At 39.1% G+C, this 19,643-nt stretch overlaps 2 protein-coding genes across 2 annotated transcripts in view; one reads left to right on the forward strand and one right to left on the reverse strand.

The window, feature by feature from the left end:
• Window positions 1-3,097: 3,097 nt before the first annotated feature.
• LOC134815431 (uncharacterized) lies at window positions 3,098-4,219 on the reverse strand. The gene has a single exon (XM_063823966.1). The coding sequence runs from the start codon at window positions 4,217-4,219 to the stop codon at window positions 3,098-3,100; it is 1,122 nt and encodes a 373-aa protein (XP_063680036.1).
• Window positions 4,220-7,466: 3,247 nt separating this feature from the next.
• Window positions 7,467-19,643, forward strand: part of LOC134814964 (SURP and G-patch domain-containing protein 1-like) — a 36,614-nt gene continuing 24,437 nt past the window's right edge. The window contains exons 1-5 of the mRNA XM_063823349.1: window positions 7,467-7,707; window positions 7,902-7,983; window positions 9,314-9,771; window positions 9,898-10,034; window positions 11,060-11,222. Of these exons, the coding sequence (XP_063679419.1) occupies window positions 7,479-7,707; window positions 7,902-7,983; window positions 9,314-9,771; window positions 9,898-10,034; window positions 11,060-11,222 (1,069 nt within the window). The 5' untranslated portion in view covers window positions 7,467-7,478. The remainder of the gene's footprint in view (window positions 7,708-7,901; window positions 7,984-9,313; window positions 9,772-9,897; window positions 10,035-11,059; window positions 11,223-19,643) is intronic.

Below are 19,643 nucleotides of genomic sequence, written 5' to 3' on the forward strand. Positions count from 1 at the left end.
AAAGCGACTAAATTAAAAGCATTTAACCCTGACCCAAACGAGAAATTAGACCAACTTCCTTATCATTTATACGTTCATATCACGTGATTGAGAAAGTTGTTCGCCGATATCTTGCCATGAGTGAAGCATTTTAACCCTTGTATCACGTCGTGACCCCACGGTCGTTTCACTATGCTGGTACGTGCAGTGTTCCCCTGTAGAGTTTCTACGATATAGGGGGAGCCGCGCACTAGTGCGCGGCGGATCATACAATGTATGACAATTTAACCCTATGTCATGGAGGTGATTCGGAATCAGCGTCCAAAAATACATCGATTCAAGTTGGCCTTTTTAGAAAAATCTCGAAGATCGACTGTATAGTAGAGAGATTTAGCAAGCTCGACTTTGTAGCTGTCTAGATTCACACTGTACACGTGGATTTCAGGTTGACGGATGTTACTCGTCTAAATTTCTTCGAAGTAGCGCGCGCCGCTTTCTTCTCGAAATGGCAAGTGCTACGAAGTAGCGCGCGCCGGGCCAGACCATTAACAATGGTCAAATTTCAGGTTGCTGGGCTCTAGCCAGAGCCCTTGTGCTTGCAGTAGCTCGAATTAAGCACATGGTTAGGTGAAGATTTCAGGTTTACAGCTTAAATACAAAGGTGTATGCACACAATTACAAAGTGGTCCATTTCTAATTGCTGCACCCTTTAAAAAGCTTGTTATTAGATTAGGATGATGATTAATCACTCTACACTCGACTGTCACGTGACTTTTTCAACCCCTTCTCTAGCTGGTCCTGAACGACTATTCGAAAATTTAACCCTGTAATCTGATCCCAACCCTAACCCTAACCCAATCCTTAACAAAAGCATATGCTGAAACTCTAACCCTATCGAGAAATTAGACTAACTTCCTTATACGGTCATATCACGTGATCAAGACAGTTTTTCGCCAATATCTCGTCAGGGGAGCATTTTAACCCTATGTCATGGGGGGTGATTCGGAATCAGCGTCCAAAAATACATCGAAGTTGGTTTCAGCTGTCGGGGACCCTTTTAGAACAATCTCGAAGATCGACCGTAGAGTGATTTAGCACGCTCGATTAGATTATTTGGTGTGTTAAGGATTATTTTAAGAATATTTATATTCTTTCTTGGTCGAGTTGATTTTCAGACTCCAAAATGTATTATACCCTGATACTTAATTGACGATGTCAATTCATGGCAGCTCGGCGCGGCACAGTAGCGCATCTCGCCGATCTAGCCAGTGAGAAGCCTCATTGAGCTGAGCCTCATTGAGTGCGCGGCACGGCACAGTAACGCATCGCGCTACAACCCTGATACCCACTTGGTTTATGAATTTTTGTCCTTGGCCTTGATTGCTAATTTAATTGTGGATGAACAGACAATTTACGGGGCAAAAATTGTTTGGGCCTGACACTTAACGGGTGATACTCGTAAAATATTTGTTCCATATATTTTTATCTTGTAGCGCGATGCGCGTTACTGTGCCGCGCCGCGCACTTAATGAGGTTCTTATCGCTAGATCGGCGAAATGCACTATTGGAGGACTTCGCCGCTTCAACGCGCCGTGCAAACTAGCATTCTTGCTTCGCATCGATCGTAGCTTTGCTTCGCAGAGCTACGATCTCGATGGGTTGACACCGTCAATCAAAATGCGCTACTGTGCCTCGCCGGGCCGAGCTGCGATCAGCGATAAATTGACATCGTCAATTAAATTTGTATCACGTTTTGACCCCCACGGTCGTTTCACCCCCACGGTCGTTTCACCCTGTAGAGTTTCTACGAGACAGGGGGAGCCTAGCCGCGCACTCGTGCACGACGGGTCATACAACGTATGACTACCATATATTAGGACCCTCGACGAGTCTAACTCGGCGCGCGTCCTGGTAGGTTGTAAACCTACAAGCCTGACACATGACAGCTTTTCAAGGCAAGGCTCATATTTGAACCAGATAACAATTATTGATAGGTATTAAGGGTTTTGTTGACGGTTGTTGTTATGGATTGCAGCCTTGTGACAGAAAACCTTCACTACAGTCTTTAATTATGTCATGCGATTTGATATTAAGATATTAAATGCAACTTGAATAATTTATTAGAGAGCTTGCGATAAAAATTTAGAGTTTTAGCTTCTCTTTTAGCTACTCAGATGACCGAGATAAAGTAAAAATAAAAGTAAAGTTAAATTCATGACATCACATCATCATACATGTCTACAAAATATCATCGCACTGTGTGAAAAAATATATAATAAATATTTCCCGACCAACATTAATTATTTATCAAATACAATATTTACAAACAATTTTATCAAAAACATTATCCCATTTTAAAGACTTCCCAGTGGAATAAAGATTTATAAAACGCTTCTTTGCCACATAAGCAATAAGGATGGAACCAAAGATAATTGTTATGTTTCTCTTTATTACTGACATAACTGGCTCCTTCAATTCTTACTAAAACTTCATTAGAAACATTCTAAAAAAGCAATCATTTGTAATACATTTTTGATCTGTTAAGAAGTACACCCATTGCACTAAGAGGAATCAAAGGAAGATCAACGGCCCAGCATCTTGAACTGCAAGACATTTCCTTTAACCTCATCCCCCTTCACATAGCCATGTGCCTACGCGTACTGCGTGACGCGCTTGTTTCACAAGTAGATAGGTAGTCTTTGCCGCCTCCGGCGGTCGCGCGCTACTGCAAGCGAGAGGGCTCTGGTTAGAGCAATCATCCCCCCAGAAGACGAGCTTTGATATGAGGTCTCCTAGATTTGTTTATGTAAATTTTGATATTTTACTGTACTATTTTTTGTTGTATATAATTTTACGGACGAAATGATCCCAGGGGGGGGGGACTCCCAACCCACCGGGCCGCTTCGGCGGTTAGTTGACGCACCTTTCACAAGCAAGAGCCACTTTGGTCTACTTGCTGTGAGGTGTCTCAGCTACATGGGTTGGGGGTCCCCCCCTTTTTCTTTTTTTTGTAATACTTTTAGAATATTATCAAACATGTCAATCTTACAAATGTCAACAATCCTAAAATAATTTAGAACCTGAACGTGATCCTTTGTAAGATTATATGTCCCAAAAGTCAAATTGACTTGTACTCAAGTATAAAATCGAATAATTTACTCCAATAACCACGGTTACTAGCAAGTTCTCTCAAATGAAGAATATCATCATACAACTCCAGCAGGATGAAACGCTTCCAGAGGTCAACCTTCAGCTTCAGGTGGTGTAGGAGGTTACGTCTGTGAGCCCCGAGTCTACCAACTTCACTACACATCTCGACAGCAAAGCACAGAGCAGCTTGAGCTGGTGATCTTTCATCGCTCCTCAGTATGTGTCCTAGCATCTTCCACCTAGATAACTCAGCACGCTCGGACATAGGGGTAGAGTTACTCTGTTTGTATAGGGTATCTTTGGACATCATACTGCGTGGCCAGCTGACATTCATGATCTTTCTGAGGTGGTTACGGTGACATGCATCTAGTTTGTCCCAGTACGATTTAGGCATTCCCCAGCAACTAGAGTTATACATGAGGATAGATACTACTTGGGCCTTATAGACCTTCAGCTTCTTCTGTAGGGGGATCTTACTCTGGCACCAGACCTTCTTGAAGTTCTGGAATGCTACATTGGCTAACATGATTCTTCTGGTGACATCTTTCCTACTTTCTAGCAGAGAACCCAACAACTTGCTACTGCACCATTCTTCATTCATTCTAAGGGGTTTACCATCATCCATGACCTCATCTTTCCCAGCTATGTAGACGTGTACAAACTCTGTCTTTGATTCATTAATATTCAGATTCCACTCTTTGAACACCTTAGTAGCGATAGGGAGAAGGGCTTCTAGAGTATCTTTGTCTTCACCAAGATAGTCGATGTCATCAGAGTAGGCATCTTCTTCAGGCATGCCGCTAGGGTTAATAGGAGGGGTTGGGCGCAGCGTCACGGCACGCAGGTGGTAGCAGGCACCAGCTAGAGTGATTGTGAAACAGAGGCCTGAAACACTATCACCTTGGGGTCCTCCGTTGGTGCTGATGAATTCAAGGGAGGTAGCGTTGTTGACTCGCACCTTGATCTTGGTGTTGCTCAGGAGGAATCTCACTAGTCTGATCTCATCTCTTGTGCACCCTGCGTCCTCTAGGAGGTTGAGCACAGTCTGCCTACTGATAGTATCGAAGGCACTGGACATGTCTAGGCCCATACTTTCAGAAATCATATCTTTCTTAAATCCTTATAATTTAATTTTAAAACTGTCACAGAGTTCTTGACGTCCGGAGGGAGTTTGTTCCAATATGGAATAACTCGCTCCGGGAGAAAAGACTTCCGGATATTCTTGACCTTTGTCACACTTTTACTACATCTATTGGATGAAACCAGATTAAGACCTGATCCGCTTGGTCTGAACAAGTCTGAACCGTAATCAGTCAAACCATTAATTACCATAAAAGCTTCAATAAGGTCTCCACGACCTTGAAGCATAACAAGGTTATTCTACATGTGATCATGTGATTGGGTTGGTACTAAGGGAATTGTGCAGAGAGCCTAATTACTATGTCAATCACATGATTACCCAATCAATTTTGCTAACGAGATAAACAAATTGCTTGATAACTTCATCATTTTGAATCTGTATGGTGCCATCTTTTTAGATCAAATTCCGAATTTAATTACCTATTGTAATATGTTACAATGAATTTTCTAGCATGTTCGCATACACGAGTATAAGCAATTCAATATTGATTGGGTGTGGCCGCTAAAAACCGAATTTTAAAATTTTGGTGACGGAATCCTCCAACAGTATGGTACAGTATGCCATCTGCTAAGCAACAACTCTCAAGTATAAAACACAACTGTGGTATAAGACTCAACGTATGGGTATTGGGTACTGACTTATTGCACCCCCCCTGGCCCTGTATACCCTTACATACTGAACAAATAATATCCAACTAAATTTTGGCACTAGATAAGAACATCAGACACTATACTGCAGACACTATACTACAGGGTGGGCCAAAAGTCAGTGGGCACACGTTGGCCTTAATAACTCCGCCGTGTTTTATATTTGAGAGCTGTTGCTTTGCAGATAGCATACCGTACCTTCTGGTTCGAGGATTCCGTCGTCAAAATTTGAAAATTCGAATATTTTAGACCACGCCCATTCAAAATTAAAGCACCTATCTTGTTCTCTCTGAACATGCTGGACGCCTGATTTTTTCAGAGACGGTATATTATTAAATGTTGCACCTGATCTGAAAAAATGACGTGAAATAGATAAGAAATGCCGAAGTTATCAAGCTTTTTGCATATCTCGTTAACAAAATTGACTGGGTAATTGTGTGACACGCCACGACACCTTAATTGGGCAGCCTTAACGATTCCCAAAGTTTTTAACGGGGTGACCTTATCACGTGATCAGCCCAGGTCAATATCATTAAAAATATGTCGTATATTATTATATCTGGGTGAAATATGTCATGGTTTTTATCACCCGATGGGGTATTTTTGGGCCCCACAATGCTCCAAAGTGGCAGAACCCGATCCAGGGGGACAAAGCCTGCTACAGGCGAGTCCTAGAAAAATGTATTGAAAAATTCTTAACTATTTTGATATAATTTTTCAAACACAAGGATATTTTGTATATGATATCCCCCGTCAGATATGTCAAATATTTGTTCATCTGATCAAATATGCGGGAACATTTTTCATGTCAAGTTTTGCCTGTAAAAGACAAGTAAAAATATGCGTTAACTTTCTCAGATAATTGTAAATCATGACAAAATGTCAAGATTTCGGATGTCGCATGATTTTGGATGTCATGAAAATATCAAAATATTCGCAAAATTTTTTCAAGAAATTTGTTCGAAAAAAAAAAGAAAGGAATTCTGTAATCAACTATTTCTGAAATTAAATTAATTTGTAACAAAATGTAACAATAATTTTGTTATGTCGTGGTTTTCCTTCGAAATATGTCGTATATACAGGGTGGCCCATAAGTGACTACCCACACGCAACCTCTTAATAACTCACGTAATTCGTCTCCAAATTGCACCAAAATTTCAGAGATTATAGATATGGGTCAAACTTAGATTTCCTGAAAGTTTCGTAAGCCACGCCCAATTACAGTGGGCGTGGCGTGACACTCCCTCTTTTTCACTATTGTCTTCATAAAATGAGAACGCTTTAAGCTAAGAACTCAAACTTTTTTGCACACATTTGGCTTGATAAAACGAGCTCCTGCCTTAGACATCAGCAGAACAACCCTTCAGCGAATCCTAAAGCAAGACCTTTCTAACCGGGCCTACCGAATCACAAAGAAACACAAACTTTTGGACCGTGATTTCCAATCGAGGATAGATTTCGCCAACACATTCCTGTCGAAGCAGAATGTGGTTCCCTACTTTGAGGTTGATTTCATTTATTGATTTATCCTAAAAATTTGTGTTTTCCTTTCTAGCAAAGTCATCATCGGTATCCAATCAAAGCCTAATGAACCTCATTAATACACGCTAACGCCTTACTCTTGATCAGATTGGGTGACGAGATCACTAATTGAGTGCAAATATCACTGACTGAGTGCTCGGATCACATATCCGATGGATTTTAAAATGGTCATAACTCAGCCATATTTTAACCAATGAACTTGAAACTTTTGGAAAAGTTTTCAATTATCAAGCCAAATGTGTGCAAAAAATGTTGAGTTCTTAGCTTAAAGCGTTCTCATTTTATGTATAATATATGTATTAATATGCGAAATATGTAATGATATATTGACCTGGGGTGATCACTGATCAGGTAAGCCAATCACCTGATCACACGTAATGAATAAACTCGTTATGCTTCGTATCTTGGCCATCTGAGAAGTTACAACTCTAATTTTTTCAGGACAAACGTAATTCGAATGGCCAAACACAATTCAATAAAATTTAGCTCGATCCGACTATCCAAACTATCAAATAAATGCAAAAATGAACTCGAATATTTTCGATTTGACAAATTCATCGAACCAGTGGTGGTAGTAATTCGTACCAGAAAGAATTATTTCAATTGGTCACTCAGTGACTGAGCTATTAAGGCCAACGTATGCCCACTGACTTTTGGCCCACCCTGTTTTATAAATTTAATTTAGTGGAGTTAGTGCGTATGCTAGCAGCTAGCTGGTATATATGATACACAAGCTGTTAAAGTCGACCTGACCACACTGTCACTCTCATTGGCACAGTTGGTGAAAGGACCCAGGCGCGGTGGTGCTCATGAGTGAAATTCTACCATTGCTCCACAATTGCAAAGTTGATCTCCTCACAGGATAATTATAAAATAATGAATACAGTTGACAGTATTTTCAAAACATTAGCTGACCATCCAGTTTTAATGTTTTCCAATGTTTCACTGTATTCAATGCTGAATACAATTGAACCAAAAACAACTTTTAACTAACATCTGTTTATTTTGATGAATAGGTAATGGACAATCTTTCTGCTTCTTCCCCTCCTCCAAATATCTTTGCAAATGATGGAAGCTTTTTTGACCAATTCAGAAAGAAAATGGCCTACCAGTCAAAGACATCAAACTTACCTCAAAACCCGAATTGTCAGAAACAGCGCCCAGGATTTCGACCAAAGACAGCATGTAAACCTATAAACTTAAAAGCATCATTAAAGAAACATCTTAAAAGCGACTTAGCTGTTAAGGGTAAGTATTGTGTGATACTTCAAATCTAGTCAATCACGATAGCTGGAATATTTCTCACATTCATAATTGAATATATTATGGTTACACTAACTACACAAAGATTTGCGTGTGACCTGAGCTGAAACGATCAAGACTTTGTCATTGTTATGATATGACAAGTTCCAGCTAATCCAATTCTCACGGCAGTCCTTAAGGTACTTTAGAAACGAAACCGGAAGCACGAGAGCTGATCAATGGTACTGAAGACAGATCCTGCACTGGGAACCCTGTTTCTAGGTTAGATTATTTGCAAATTGAACTAAAATTACCTCTGAAATCAGTTTTTAAAATATATCAGTGGGGACAGTACAATTTGCTTGATACTTATCTTAAAATTAAAATATAATTAGTCTCTTGGTTGGGTTTTTAAATATTCGTATGTCTGATTCCATTAGCCATAATCTGCTAACCTCAACCCTGAATTGGGAGAAATTCTATAATAATTGCACAATAAACTCTCAAATTTCGTACATTTAAAGTTTCAATTCATGTGTGTTCCAATGCAATATTCGCTCGGCACATTATCACAATATAATATATGTATAATGCTCAACAGTCAACGAAATTTTCTCATATTAGTCGTGTGGAAGTCCTAAATTGTGTCATGGTTACTAACTTATAATTTATCATCAAATGATTTTATTACAGTTGTCAAATTACATCGAGTTCCAATTATGTGACTGTAGTATTTGGCTCATGAATTGATTTTATCACAGCAACCCTTTCACTCTAGACACGATATAATCTCATAACCAGGTGGCATGAAAATTTGATCTTTGCTCTTGATTCAGCACCAGGCGCACGTCAAATATATATATGTATATATATCTATATTATATATTATATATATTTATATATCATAATATTTTATATTTAATATGTATCATAGTTAATAGTTGATAGTACTATGTTTACAGTATGCACTGAAGGGGTATCCTAGGAAGTTTCTTGAACTTCTCATTTAACCCTCAATTAAGTTTCCTATCATTCGGCTGAGTCGACCGAGGAGATCGCATAGATCCATTATCATTAATCATTATATGTACATAATATATATATATATATAATATATATATTATGTATATATCATTTTCCACCTCATTTAGTCATTAGTTTTCCTTTTGTTTATCAATTAGTTCGGGTAGTGTCAACTTTTTGAAGCAGATGCAAACGCGATTGTGTAAAATGTTGATAACTCGTTTATATCAATATTCCTAGGCCTATACTGCGTGTCATGAGGCGTTTTACATTGCACCAATGCACTTTTGCACTATTGCATTATGGTGCAATAATAATGGTTTGTAGAGCCCCTGAAAATGTAACTTAGATAAAATATCCTACATTTTTTAGGTTTTACTCTGCTGTTTATAAAGTAACTTTTTAAAATTAGTCAATGGGATAGTTTGAAATAAATTTCACCAAGTTGTAATTAATTAAAATTATTAAATTGTAATTAATTAAAAAGGATTTATATTTTGGCACAATCGGGTATTAACAGGTGGAGTTAACTATTATGCTTTTCACAAAAGATACCTTTTCTCCATTTCAATTATTATATCTACCACAGGTTTTCCAAGGAATGGAGACCCAAGGCGCGTAGTCCAGCACTGCCCCCCAAGGCGCGTAGTCCAGCCCGGTCACCCAAGGCGTGTAGTCCAGCCAGGTCCCCCGAAAGAAGATCAGAGAAAAGGAAAACCCACTCCCCAGAGAGACGGCGGTCCAAAACTCCAGAAAAGCGGCAGTCTAGAAGTACAGATAGGCGGCGGTCAAGAACACCTGAAAGACGGCGGTCAAAATCCTTGGATCGACGACGGTCGAGAAGCTCAGAAAAGAAACGACACTCAGAGAGGTCGCCTGGGCAAGAAAGGAAATGTTCATTCGACAAGTCGCCTGCAAGGGAGAAGAAGAAATCTAGTGATAGGTCTCCTGAGAAGAGGCATTCCTCCTCCTCAGAAAAAACCCCTGATTCATCAGAGAAGTCTCACAGCACGGGGAGTGCTTCACCCACTACTTCCACCACGTCAGGTAAATTATGCGACTCCTAATACAAATCCGTTAGAAGTAGTACATATTACATTGGTCAGGTATAATGGTATTATAGATAGTTCATTTGTGCAATACCTTCAGCTTATAATAAACAGACCATTTCAGATACAACCAGGAAGAGGAAGAGAAAGTCCCGGTGGGGTGAGAAGCCTGCGGAGGTAGTTGCTGCAACGACACCAGCTACCCCCACCAAACCAGTCATTGCTATGATAAACGGAGTTCCTGTTGTAGTTCCTACTGTTGTGAGTGCCCTATTCTAATCAGCATGTCACTTTTTTAAACATTGTGTCTCTGTAGGAGATTTTATGATCACTTTAAAGTTGAAGAATTCATGTTTCTAAAACTTGTCTCGCATAAATAAGATAACGTGAAGGGTTACATAACACAATCTTTAGTGGTTTATGTGGCACGGCTTTTCTCAACCCAGCCAGTGAACATTTTCTACCGTTCTTAAGACCGATGTCACCGTGCGTCGAATCCTCCACATAGCGATACTATTTTGTATTGTTACATTCCGACTTCTCACACCACACTTCCCATTGAGATTGAGAAGCCTCTCTCTCTTCTCCCATACCCTGACAGTCTCATTATTACTCTCCAGTTCTCTCGCTAATAAAGACCCCCACCACCCGCACCTCTCTAATATAATAACTCATGTAGTGTGTGTGTGTGTGGTCGTTTTAACAAGCATCCTTGACATGCACACTTGCTGTAACACGTTCTTCTGGAAGCTTCTCTTTTTCTTCTCCCTCACCATTGACCACCTTGTCTGAGCAGCCTGATTGTGTGTTGCCATGACCACCATGTGACCAGGGCGTCATGTGCATGTGTGCGTACTGCCTGTGTGCACTGTGCTTGTAAAAACGAACAGTTCTACGAGCAATATCGCATGCTTAACGGAAAAATATTTTGTGATTGGCCAACAATGACTTTTGTGCTGGTCTTATGCGAAGCAAAAATTATCATAATTATAATCATTATATTATGTGTGGTAAAACTGACTGAGCATATGAATAAAATGGAACATGGCTGGGAACATGGCTGGGAACATGACTGGGGCCGTCTATATAATTATCTTAATTAAAGAGTTCTCTCAGTGACATGCAATTATAAGGTGCATTGTCCAACTTTGTGGAGCAGATCAGACCACTTAAAAAGCCCTATAATATTAATAATTAATGATAATTAATCTACTCTCATTATCAATTATTGATCATGATCTACATTCCGTCTTGATTATTAATTGTAATGTTTGTACCACGATCAGGCGGACACACCTCAAGAGGTAACGTTAAAAGCGCTGTCTACCCTGCTGAAGAACAAGACAGCTGACCCAAACAAGGTGAAGTACGAGTACGACAGTGACGAGGAGACCGAGAATGGAACATGGGAGCACAAACAGCGGGCTGCTGAGATAGAATCTACTGAAAGTTAGTTTCTACTGTTTCTTAGTATCTAATTTTACTTCTTTTTCGTTTATTACTATATGGTAGACTTTTAAGAAAGAGCACTTCCTTTTTAGTGCGAAATTTAGTAGTAGCGGACGTACACTTATCTTCGTGCCCATCAAGAAAGTTTGTACTGCACGTAGTGTTGAAATAGAGAGCCAAGAGACGACCACAAAGACACCATTTATTTGGCAATTTGAGACGTGCTGTTCTAGCCATGTCACCTTGGTGAATCTGGGAAGCTCTTGCTCGGTGGTTCAATTGAAACCAAGCTTGGTGATAGCCCGCCCAGGGTCAGGACGATATTTCAAATCTCCATCTTCGATACGTAAAATCAATATTCATTTTATCAACATCATTCTGCAATTCAAATAACTCGTAGTCTTCAAGACGCAATTACAGCTTCTAATTTAGTCTCGTTAAAACTGAGACAACGCCCAACGGTCATTCAAATGGTCTTTAAATTGTTACATTATAATATTGCTGGTCAAATTTATTTATTCATAGGTCTGGAACTTTAAAAGGTCCGACACGCTAGAGGGCCGGAATGACTGTCAACTAATATAAAGTTATTAACAATATATTACAACTAATATCCAGTATCCACCCCTACCAAGATCTTCCGGACATTTTTTGGTCCGGCAACAAATTTGTTTGGGATTTAAATTCTTACTGTAACTGTGAAAAAGGTGGTGGTCACACTAAATATTGCCGCGCGCATGCTCACGTAAAAGGTAGGTATTTTTCATTAGTCTTTATATGGCAACAATATATCAGTATAATATCACCGCCAGTTCTTCTGATATATAAGGTGGTCGGTATTTGGTTTTATAAGTAGCTGAAATAGCTGGCCATATGTATGGTAGGGACACGGATCAGCATTTTTTGCCCAGATCATCGGAATTTCGGGAATTTCTGTTCAGTTCATGGCTGGACCGCAGAACAGTCGAGCTTGGTATTATTATAATTATGTGTGTCTGATTTCTAAAAGGGTGGGTAATAATTATTTCTAAATACTTTTATTTTTTGTGATTAACTACCGTAGTGTCTCGTAATGTCTCATATTTAGAGGAGAGCTGGTTTCCCATTACTAGTTACAAGTATGTGAGTATGTATCAGAAAGGAATTGTGAATGCTAAGTGAATGAGACGCAATGTTGTGTGATCTTACGTTACATAACAGTTCTGCTTTTCAATCTGATTTAGTTGTAAACATACTATCTAGACCCATGACCCTGGTGTAGGAATTCTATATTTCAAGGAGTGTGTATAGTGTATACTCTGAAGATATGAGGAATGGGGAATAATGATTATGAATGGGTGCATATTGTGCTCCAGATATGAAACAAAATGAAACGTCCTTAGTCCTGGAGAGTCTGTACCGACGCGATGTGTAACCTTATTGTGTACGGTGTTTTTCAATGCGAACTAGGTCACAACCTGCTTTTACCGCACGAACGCACGTAACGCATCCTGATTACACCATGACTTAAACTGGTCAGCCTCAAAATCTGCTCATGTATAATTTAAACAAAACTGCTACTAATACTAACAACATTTAGTGTTAGATAACTAATACAACGTGTAAGCCTATTTTACACTCGCACAAAAAATAGTGGTCACTTACTTTTATCTCATTCAATAATAGGAAATTAACCTCACTCACCGCTGCTTTCCTTAAGAGAGTGTGGCGAGAATTATCACCTGAGAGAGCAGGGTCAGGGGTGGTGCGTGACGTCATGTCACGTGGTGTGTGACGTCACTCACCGCTGCTTTCCTAGAGCAGGGTGAGGGAGGTGTTTTGGAACATGTTCTCTGTAGAGTGGTGTCTCCTGGCTGGTTGTTGGTGTCCGGGGACCACCTAGCACCAGCATCTCACCAACAGTAACAGCCTATCAGCGATCTTTGCATGACTTTAACACATCTTGACGTGTAAATTATTTTACACCGTAAGTTTTATACCACGTACTGTAGATCTGCAACTGGATAAGAAATTATGTAGTAATAATGTTTACTGCAACCTGGCGATTTACTGCCCGGATTCTTTATTACATAATCATAGAAGTAGACTAGAACTCAAGCTGGAACTAGCCAGAATTCTCTGTCTGGAGGTTCTCTTCACCCCAATTTCCCACATTATGGATTTACTGATAACTCCTAGCTGAGCTATATAATAATAGAATAATGTTTGCAGAACCCTGCGTATTCTCAGTTTTAACTATGTAGGCGAGCTCCACAAATCTCGTTGGACGACCATAGTATTTCCTTCTCAAGCAGACACGCGGTGTTTTAAAGATATACGGTGACATGTAGGCTCTTTACTGGAGGATGGTTTAATGTATCCGGAAGATAATGGAGTTTAAAGCTAGGGGACCACCAACGTTGAGATTTAAAGATTGTGGGATTGGCTCATAATTATATATGATCGTTGAGAGTGGATGTGTTTGCGATCGTTTAAAAGCACGTGACCTCCCCCGGATTTAAAGTAAATGCTCATTTAATTAGATAATTAAATAATTAAATTGTGTGTTGGACAAACAAGCCTTCAACAAATCATTGTTTCTCGATACGCAAGTGTCCAGTTAGATTACGTGGACACACAGCTAGTTAGTGCCAACATTTTAAGTGGATACTGAACAGCTTGGATGACATGTTTCAGAATCAGAGAGCGAGAGAGGGAGAGAGAGAGAGCAAGAGAGAGACAGAGAGATTCCTTTTAGTAATTACTAATGAACCATAGCTAGAGAAAAACGGATTTGAGTTGTCTAAGATTTAGGAGTTCCTGATAACAATGACTGGGTTAATTGATCAATTAAAAAATCTTCTTAACATGTTTAAGTGAGTTCTTAATTACTAATTATACACTTCCCAGTTCCCACTGATAAAAACCGCGATCAGTTCTGCCAGTTCCCGCAAACAGCTGAACTGGTTACGATATAGATAATGTAAGAATAAATTACAGTGAGCCCGGGTGAGCCACAATTATAATTCTAAATAACCATTATTTACACTAGCAGGAACCCGTCTAACCCTAAAGTAGTGTCAAGACTCAAGAGACTAAAAAAATGATTACCTATTTAATTTGCGTTTTTGACACCACTCAAATTTTGGGCACTAAAATTCTTATTCCTTCGCCAATTTTTTATTTTTTTATGCTGATTTGAAGGCCAATAAAGCATTTAAAGCAGTCAAAAAAGTTTAATATACAATATATCTTTTACGGTTTTGGGCTGAAGTGATATCACTTCAGCTAAGGCCAAGCTTTGAAAGTCTGAAGTACCGTTCCTATTGGTAATACACTCCTGAGTTGTTAAAGGACCAGTTAACTGAAAAAAAAGTTATCCTCATATTTTGACAGATTGTGACAAATAGCAAACTGAGCAACGAGTCGAAATTCCTAAATCTCTAACTGCTCTCTAACGCGTGTAATTAGCGTTTGTATTATTTTGGCGATGACGTCATAAAGTCCCTTGCGCGCACAGAGCAGCTCGTGAGACTGTATTTTACAGGTAAAAATGGACATAATACAATGTTTCTCCCCCAAATAACTCGAAAAGTAAGTGTTTTAGGGTACATGTTGCTTCATAAGTTGTATATAAACATGGCCATTCTGCACAATTTGCATCCATTCAAAAATCTGTAGGGCCTTCATAGCCCAATTTACGAGACACCCATATTTTTGCATGATTTCTGGAACCGGAAATCAGTTTTTCGCCAATAACTGAAAAAGTAAGCACTTTAAGGCATCTGTTTCTTCGTAAGTCATATATTAATATGCTAAATGCGGTTCTTTTGCACCCTGTTTAAAGACTCTATCACGATCCTATCGAAAATGGGCTCAGCACCACGCCCAAAATGGTTTTTGGCGAATTTCTCGAAAAGTAAGGATTTTAGGCCATGTGTTGCTCAATAACTCCTATATAAACTTGCATATGCGGCTTCGTTTAAGCCTATTTTGAAGTCTCCACGACCTTCAGAAGCAAAGGGTCGGTTACGTTATTGGGTCAATATCGGCGTGGTCAATATGTCTCCAACCGAAAATCGTTTATTCATACTTTTGGGAAGGTCTTTGCAAAATTTCGGGAGTATACGAAAATTTGCAGGTTCAATTCCATAAATGTCCATAAATGACTGGACTACACAAGTTTAGAGTTAACTTTAGAGAAACTCATAAATCATTATTATCTAAAATTAAGCTGTCAGTGTCCATGATCAACCTATGGCTACAATGTTTTACGTGAAAATTGAAATGTAAAAATCAGGAGTAATATAAAAAGTGTATTTTTAGATTAAATTGCTATCTCATAGTTTAAGAATTGTATAGATTAAAGTTTGTCGTTTAGCCATCTAAGAATCGATCGTGCCGTAATATATATGGCCAAAGAATAATAGGGTCTTGGAAATTCTATAGTTGTTCAGTGGGTCGATTGACTGAACACGTTTGCACTTGGTATTTAATTTTATGATCATACAAGTAGGACGATAACTAGGTAAGTCAAATTCAAAACACTCCGCACACTGTACAGTCCAATCAGTATTTAGTAGACCGGGTATTTTTCGGTTCCCACGGCACCGTTCTGATAGGAGCTACTTCTACTAATGGTCCCATGGGAACGGCCGTTAAATAGCCAGACTTCTTGTCTCCTGTACTCAGTACTGTCTGGCACGTGTGGATTAAAGTATAGTAAGAAATTTCGCTATGCTAAAAATATAATTGCTCTCGGAACTATGTCTTTTAGGACAGCGAACCATTCGACTGCTCGCATTCTTCCAAACAACTGTAATATTATATTACAGAGTTACACTCTTATCAGCTATATTTAATATATAGCACATTATTTTGTGTATTAGTTTCATGTACTGGGGAAAAATAATCGGTACAGTCTCCCTTCGTTTGTAATGAAGCAATGAAAACAATCCAAAATTATCACATATGACATAACTTGTAATAGCAGAGACTTTCTAACCGTACATTCACCCGCCACTGTTCAAGAACTTATGTCACTGTTTAAAATCCTGACGTGAGCACTGTACATCCAATCAGCTATTCATATAGTTAGGGTGATAGCCAAAACTATAAGGATTTTGTAGAACTAGGGAAATAGTCATAACTCTAAAATTTGAGTGAGTTACACGTGTTTTATTGACGATGATAAACATTTGTGCATTGTATTACGCTATGCAAGCGCGCACTGAGGGACTTTATGACGTCACGCGGCCACAGCTTATTATTGCAATAACACGCGTTATACGTACGCTAGAGAGTTGGTTCTTTCGGCGATACGATTCTTTACCAGTTTGTCACAGCTGATTTAAATCTTAGCCAAATTGGAGACTACAAATTGTTCAGTTAACTGGTCCTTTAAAATTGTTAAATTCAGGTTACAGTTCAATATCGTACCATGATCACGTGTCACATGAATTGCAGTCACGTGACGTCCTGATCAGTGCAAAGTTTGCACGCTGAATGCAATGAACCGTTTTCTCGCTCTTATACACAAATATATATCATAATGTAATACATGTATTCAAGTTGTGCTGCAAACATATCCTAACAATTATCATCTCAAATTTCGAAAAAAAGGCAATATTGTTAGGTTACCGAGCCCGCTATAAAGCCTCACTAAGTTATACGTTATTATCATGATTAATACTCCGCTAAAGAAAGGGAGAATTTATAGTCATAATGTCTATAATGTCTATTTACCTGGTCTGGTGCAGATTAATGTCTTTAACGCCATAATAATATGTGACGTGTATGTGAGTAGACTGTGAAAGTTAGACCACCATATAAAAGTGGTATTATATTCAGATCATAATGTTGTTAGACCTGAAATTATATCTCAACAATTTGCGGTATGTGAGACGGAGACCACACTATTATAATGAATATCATCACCTTCAAGTACCACTTAATTTCCCTCTCTTCAAATAAGTAAAGTAGATCCATTCTGGCTATTATGATTATATCACGTGGGCTAATATGAGCAGGTAATATATTACCATAATAATATACTATTACTATAGTGATATCACTGAACATATAGTACATGTTAGAGGGCTCCAGAGAAATTGTGGTCTTTTATATACGGCTTCCGTTAGATCAGTAGTACGTGAGCAGAAGCCAGAACGGCACATAGGCGGAGGAAAGGTGGTACTGATGTGGCGGGATAGTGATAGACTGCTTAAATTATATTTATAATCATTAAACCACACAAATGTGAGGAATTCAAGAAATGTGAGGGTTCTTGGAGGAATTTGAGAAGTAAGAGTTTTCCTCCTGGTGACTGTAAGGTTGGATCACCAGTATTTATATAAGCCGGGGTGGTGTACCGTTCTCACCACTTATAACTTGACTATTTGGGTGTACACCGTCGGTTTACTGTAGGGGGGGGGGGGGGGGGGGGCCGGGGGACCGTATTTAACAAGATTATATGGTACAATACCAGTGCACCACATTATCTGTGACCACACTGCGTTTCTCAGTTTCTCAGTCGCAACAGCAATACATTTAGAGGTCATGAACTGCAACATTTGACCTGAATATTATGATGCTCATTATACCTTATCTGAGTTGTTGACTGTTGAGCGATAAGTAAACATAGAAAATGATGAGAGGAGCATAATAATATATCTAAGTGAAGTATAGATATAGCCTGATGATATTGTATACTTAATACTTGTATTGTATGTGAGGGTGAAGTGAGGTATGAACTAAGTTTTGTAACAAGGCCTAATTGTTGGACGTACGTTGTTGTGCTCAGTGCAGCAGCTACCTCTCTGTATCTCAAATTGTCGGTATTATTGTTACATATTCTGTCCTGTAAGTTTAGGTTAGCTTCACGGTAGAGAACAGGAATCTCAAGAGGGTAAATTATAGAAAATGAGGAAAGGAAGCGGTTACTGAGAGTATTTAGCCTTAGAAATACGCACGATTTCAGTTTTGAGTCATAAGTGAATGAAGCAACTTTCGTAAATCTTTAAATTGAGCTAGAAGGTTCGATACGAGAACTCCGAGAAAAACATGGTTGTAATTGAACATATCACAATGTCCGTTAGAATTTACACACGAAGGAAACTCAGATGTATCCTCTAAGATCGTGAAGCTTTAGCTCAGCCTAATCAGTGGAACAGTGTGAAACACATACTCAATTGTATAAGTACTAGTAACTTCACACCCAGTGTCACTGTCCCTTATCACTGGTATCACCGGTCATGTTTCAGACCCCTAATCACATAAATGGTCCTTATTACTGAATGCATTGTGTCATTCCAGTGGAATTTGCAGAATTTATAGGACTGAGGATACGTGTTTTTTTTAATTAAATACTTTTCAAATTTAGTAAATTTGAATATCTAATAAATATTACCTGATAAACGGATGTATTTGTCAAGGGTGATACAGTTATTAATTATAATTATTGATTGTGCTATATTTCATTATCTACTTACTAAGTGGTGATTTGGTACGGGAGTACTGTTCAACTGACTCTGACTCTGACTCTGACTCTGACTCTGACTCTGACTCTGACTCTGACTCTGACTCTGACTCTCAGACTCTGACTCTGACTCTGACTCTGACTCTCAGACTCTGACTCTGACTCTGACTCTGACTCTGACTCTGACTCTGACTCTGACATGACTCTGACTCTGACTCTGACTCTGACTCTGACTCTGACTCTGAATAAGTATGGTACAAATTGTGCCATGTGCAGATTTTCTAGACTCAAAATAAACTTTTCGTTTCGAACAACAGATACAACTTTTCCATTGATCCGCACTACTAGATCAGTACACGATGGCTGATCTTTGTGTGTTCTATAGTACGCTATAAACACATTATTAATTTCAATTAGTTTTAATTAATTCTCCGTCTCTTTCCCAAGGTGTAGACAGCATTTTCAATAGAACCGCAATTAAAATAAGTTTTCCATACACCCTGTAACACCACCCCTGTAACACCACCCCTGTAACACCACCCCTGTAACACCACCCCTGTAACACCACCCCTGTAACACCACCCATGTAACACCACCCTGCACCCCTGTAACACCACCCCTGTAACACCACCCCTGTAGCACCACCCCTGTAGCACCACCCCTGTAGCACCACCCCTGTAACACCACCCCTGTAGCACCACCCCTGTAACACCACCCCTGTAGCACCCCTTTTTTTTTTTTTTGTTTTTTTTGTTTGTTGCACCCCTGTAACACACCCTGTAAGTGTATCTATATAACACTGTACTATAACCACATGTATAATAAGTGGTTCACGTAATGTCTTGCAAACATAAATCGCTCACAGCAAACCAAACTTGACATCTTTTTCCCACGGAAAACGTATAATATTATATTGGATGCTGTGCATGACATTACAAGTATGATTTGTAGCAGTGCAGTATAAT

The sequence above is a fragment of the Bolinopsis microptera genome, chromosome 5 (assembly GCF_026151205.1).
Source record: "Bolinopsis microptera isolate Bmic1 chromosome 5, MBARI_Bmic_1.0, whole genome shotgun sequence".
Lineage (NCBI taxonomy): Eukaryota > Metazoa > Ctenophora > Tentaculata > Lobata > Bolinopsidae > Bolinopsis > Bolinopsis microptera.

Coding starts and splice junctions, on each gene's coding strand:
- LOC134815431 (XM_063823966.1), bottom strand. CDS start 4,219: ATGGGCCTAGACATGTCCAGTGCCTTCGATACTATCAGTAGGCAGACT.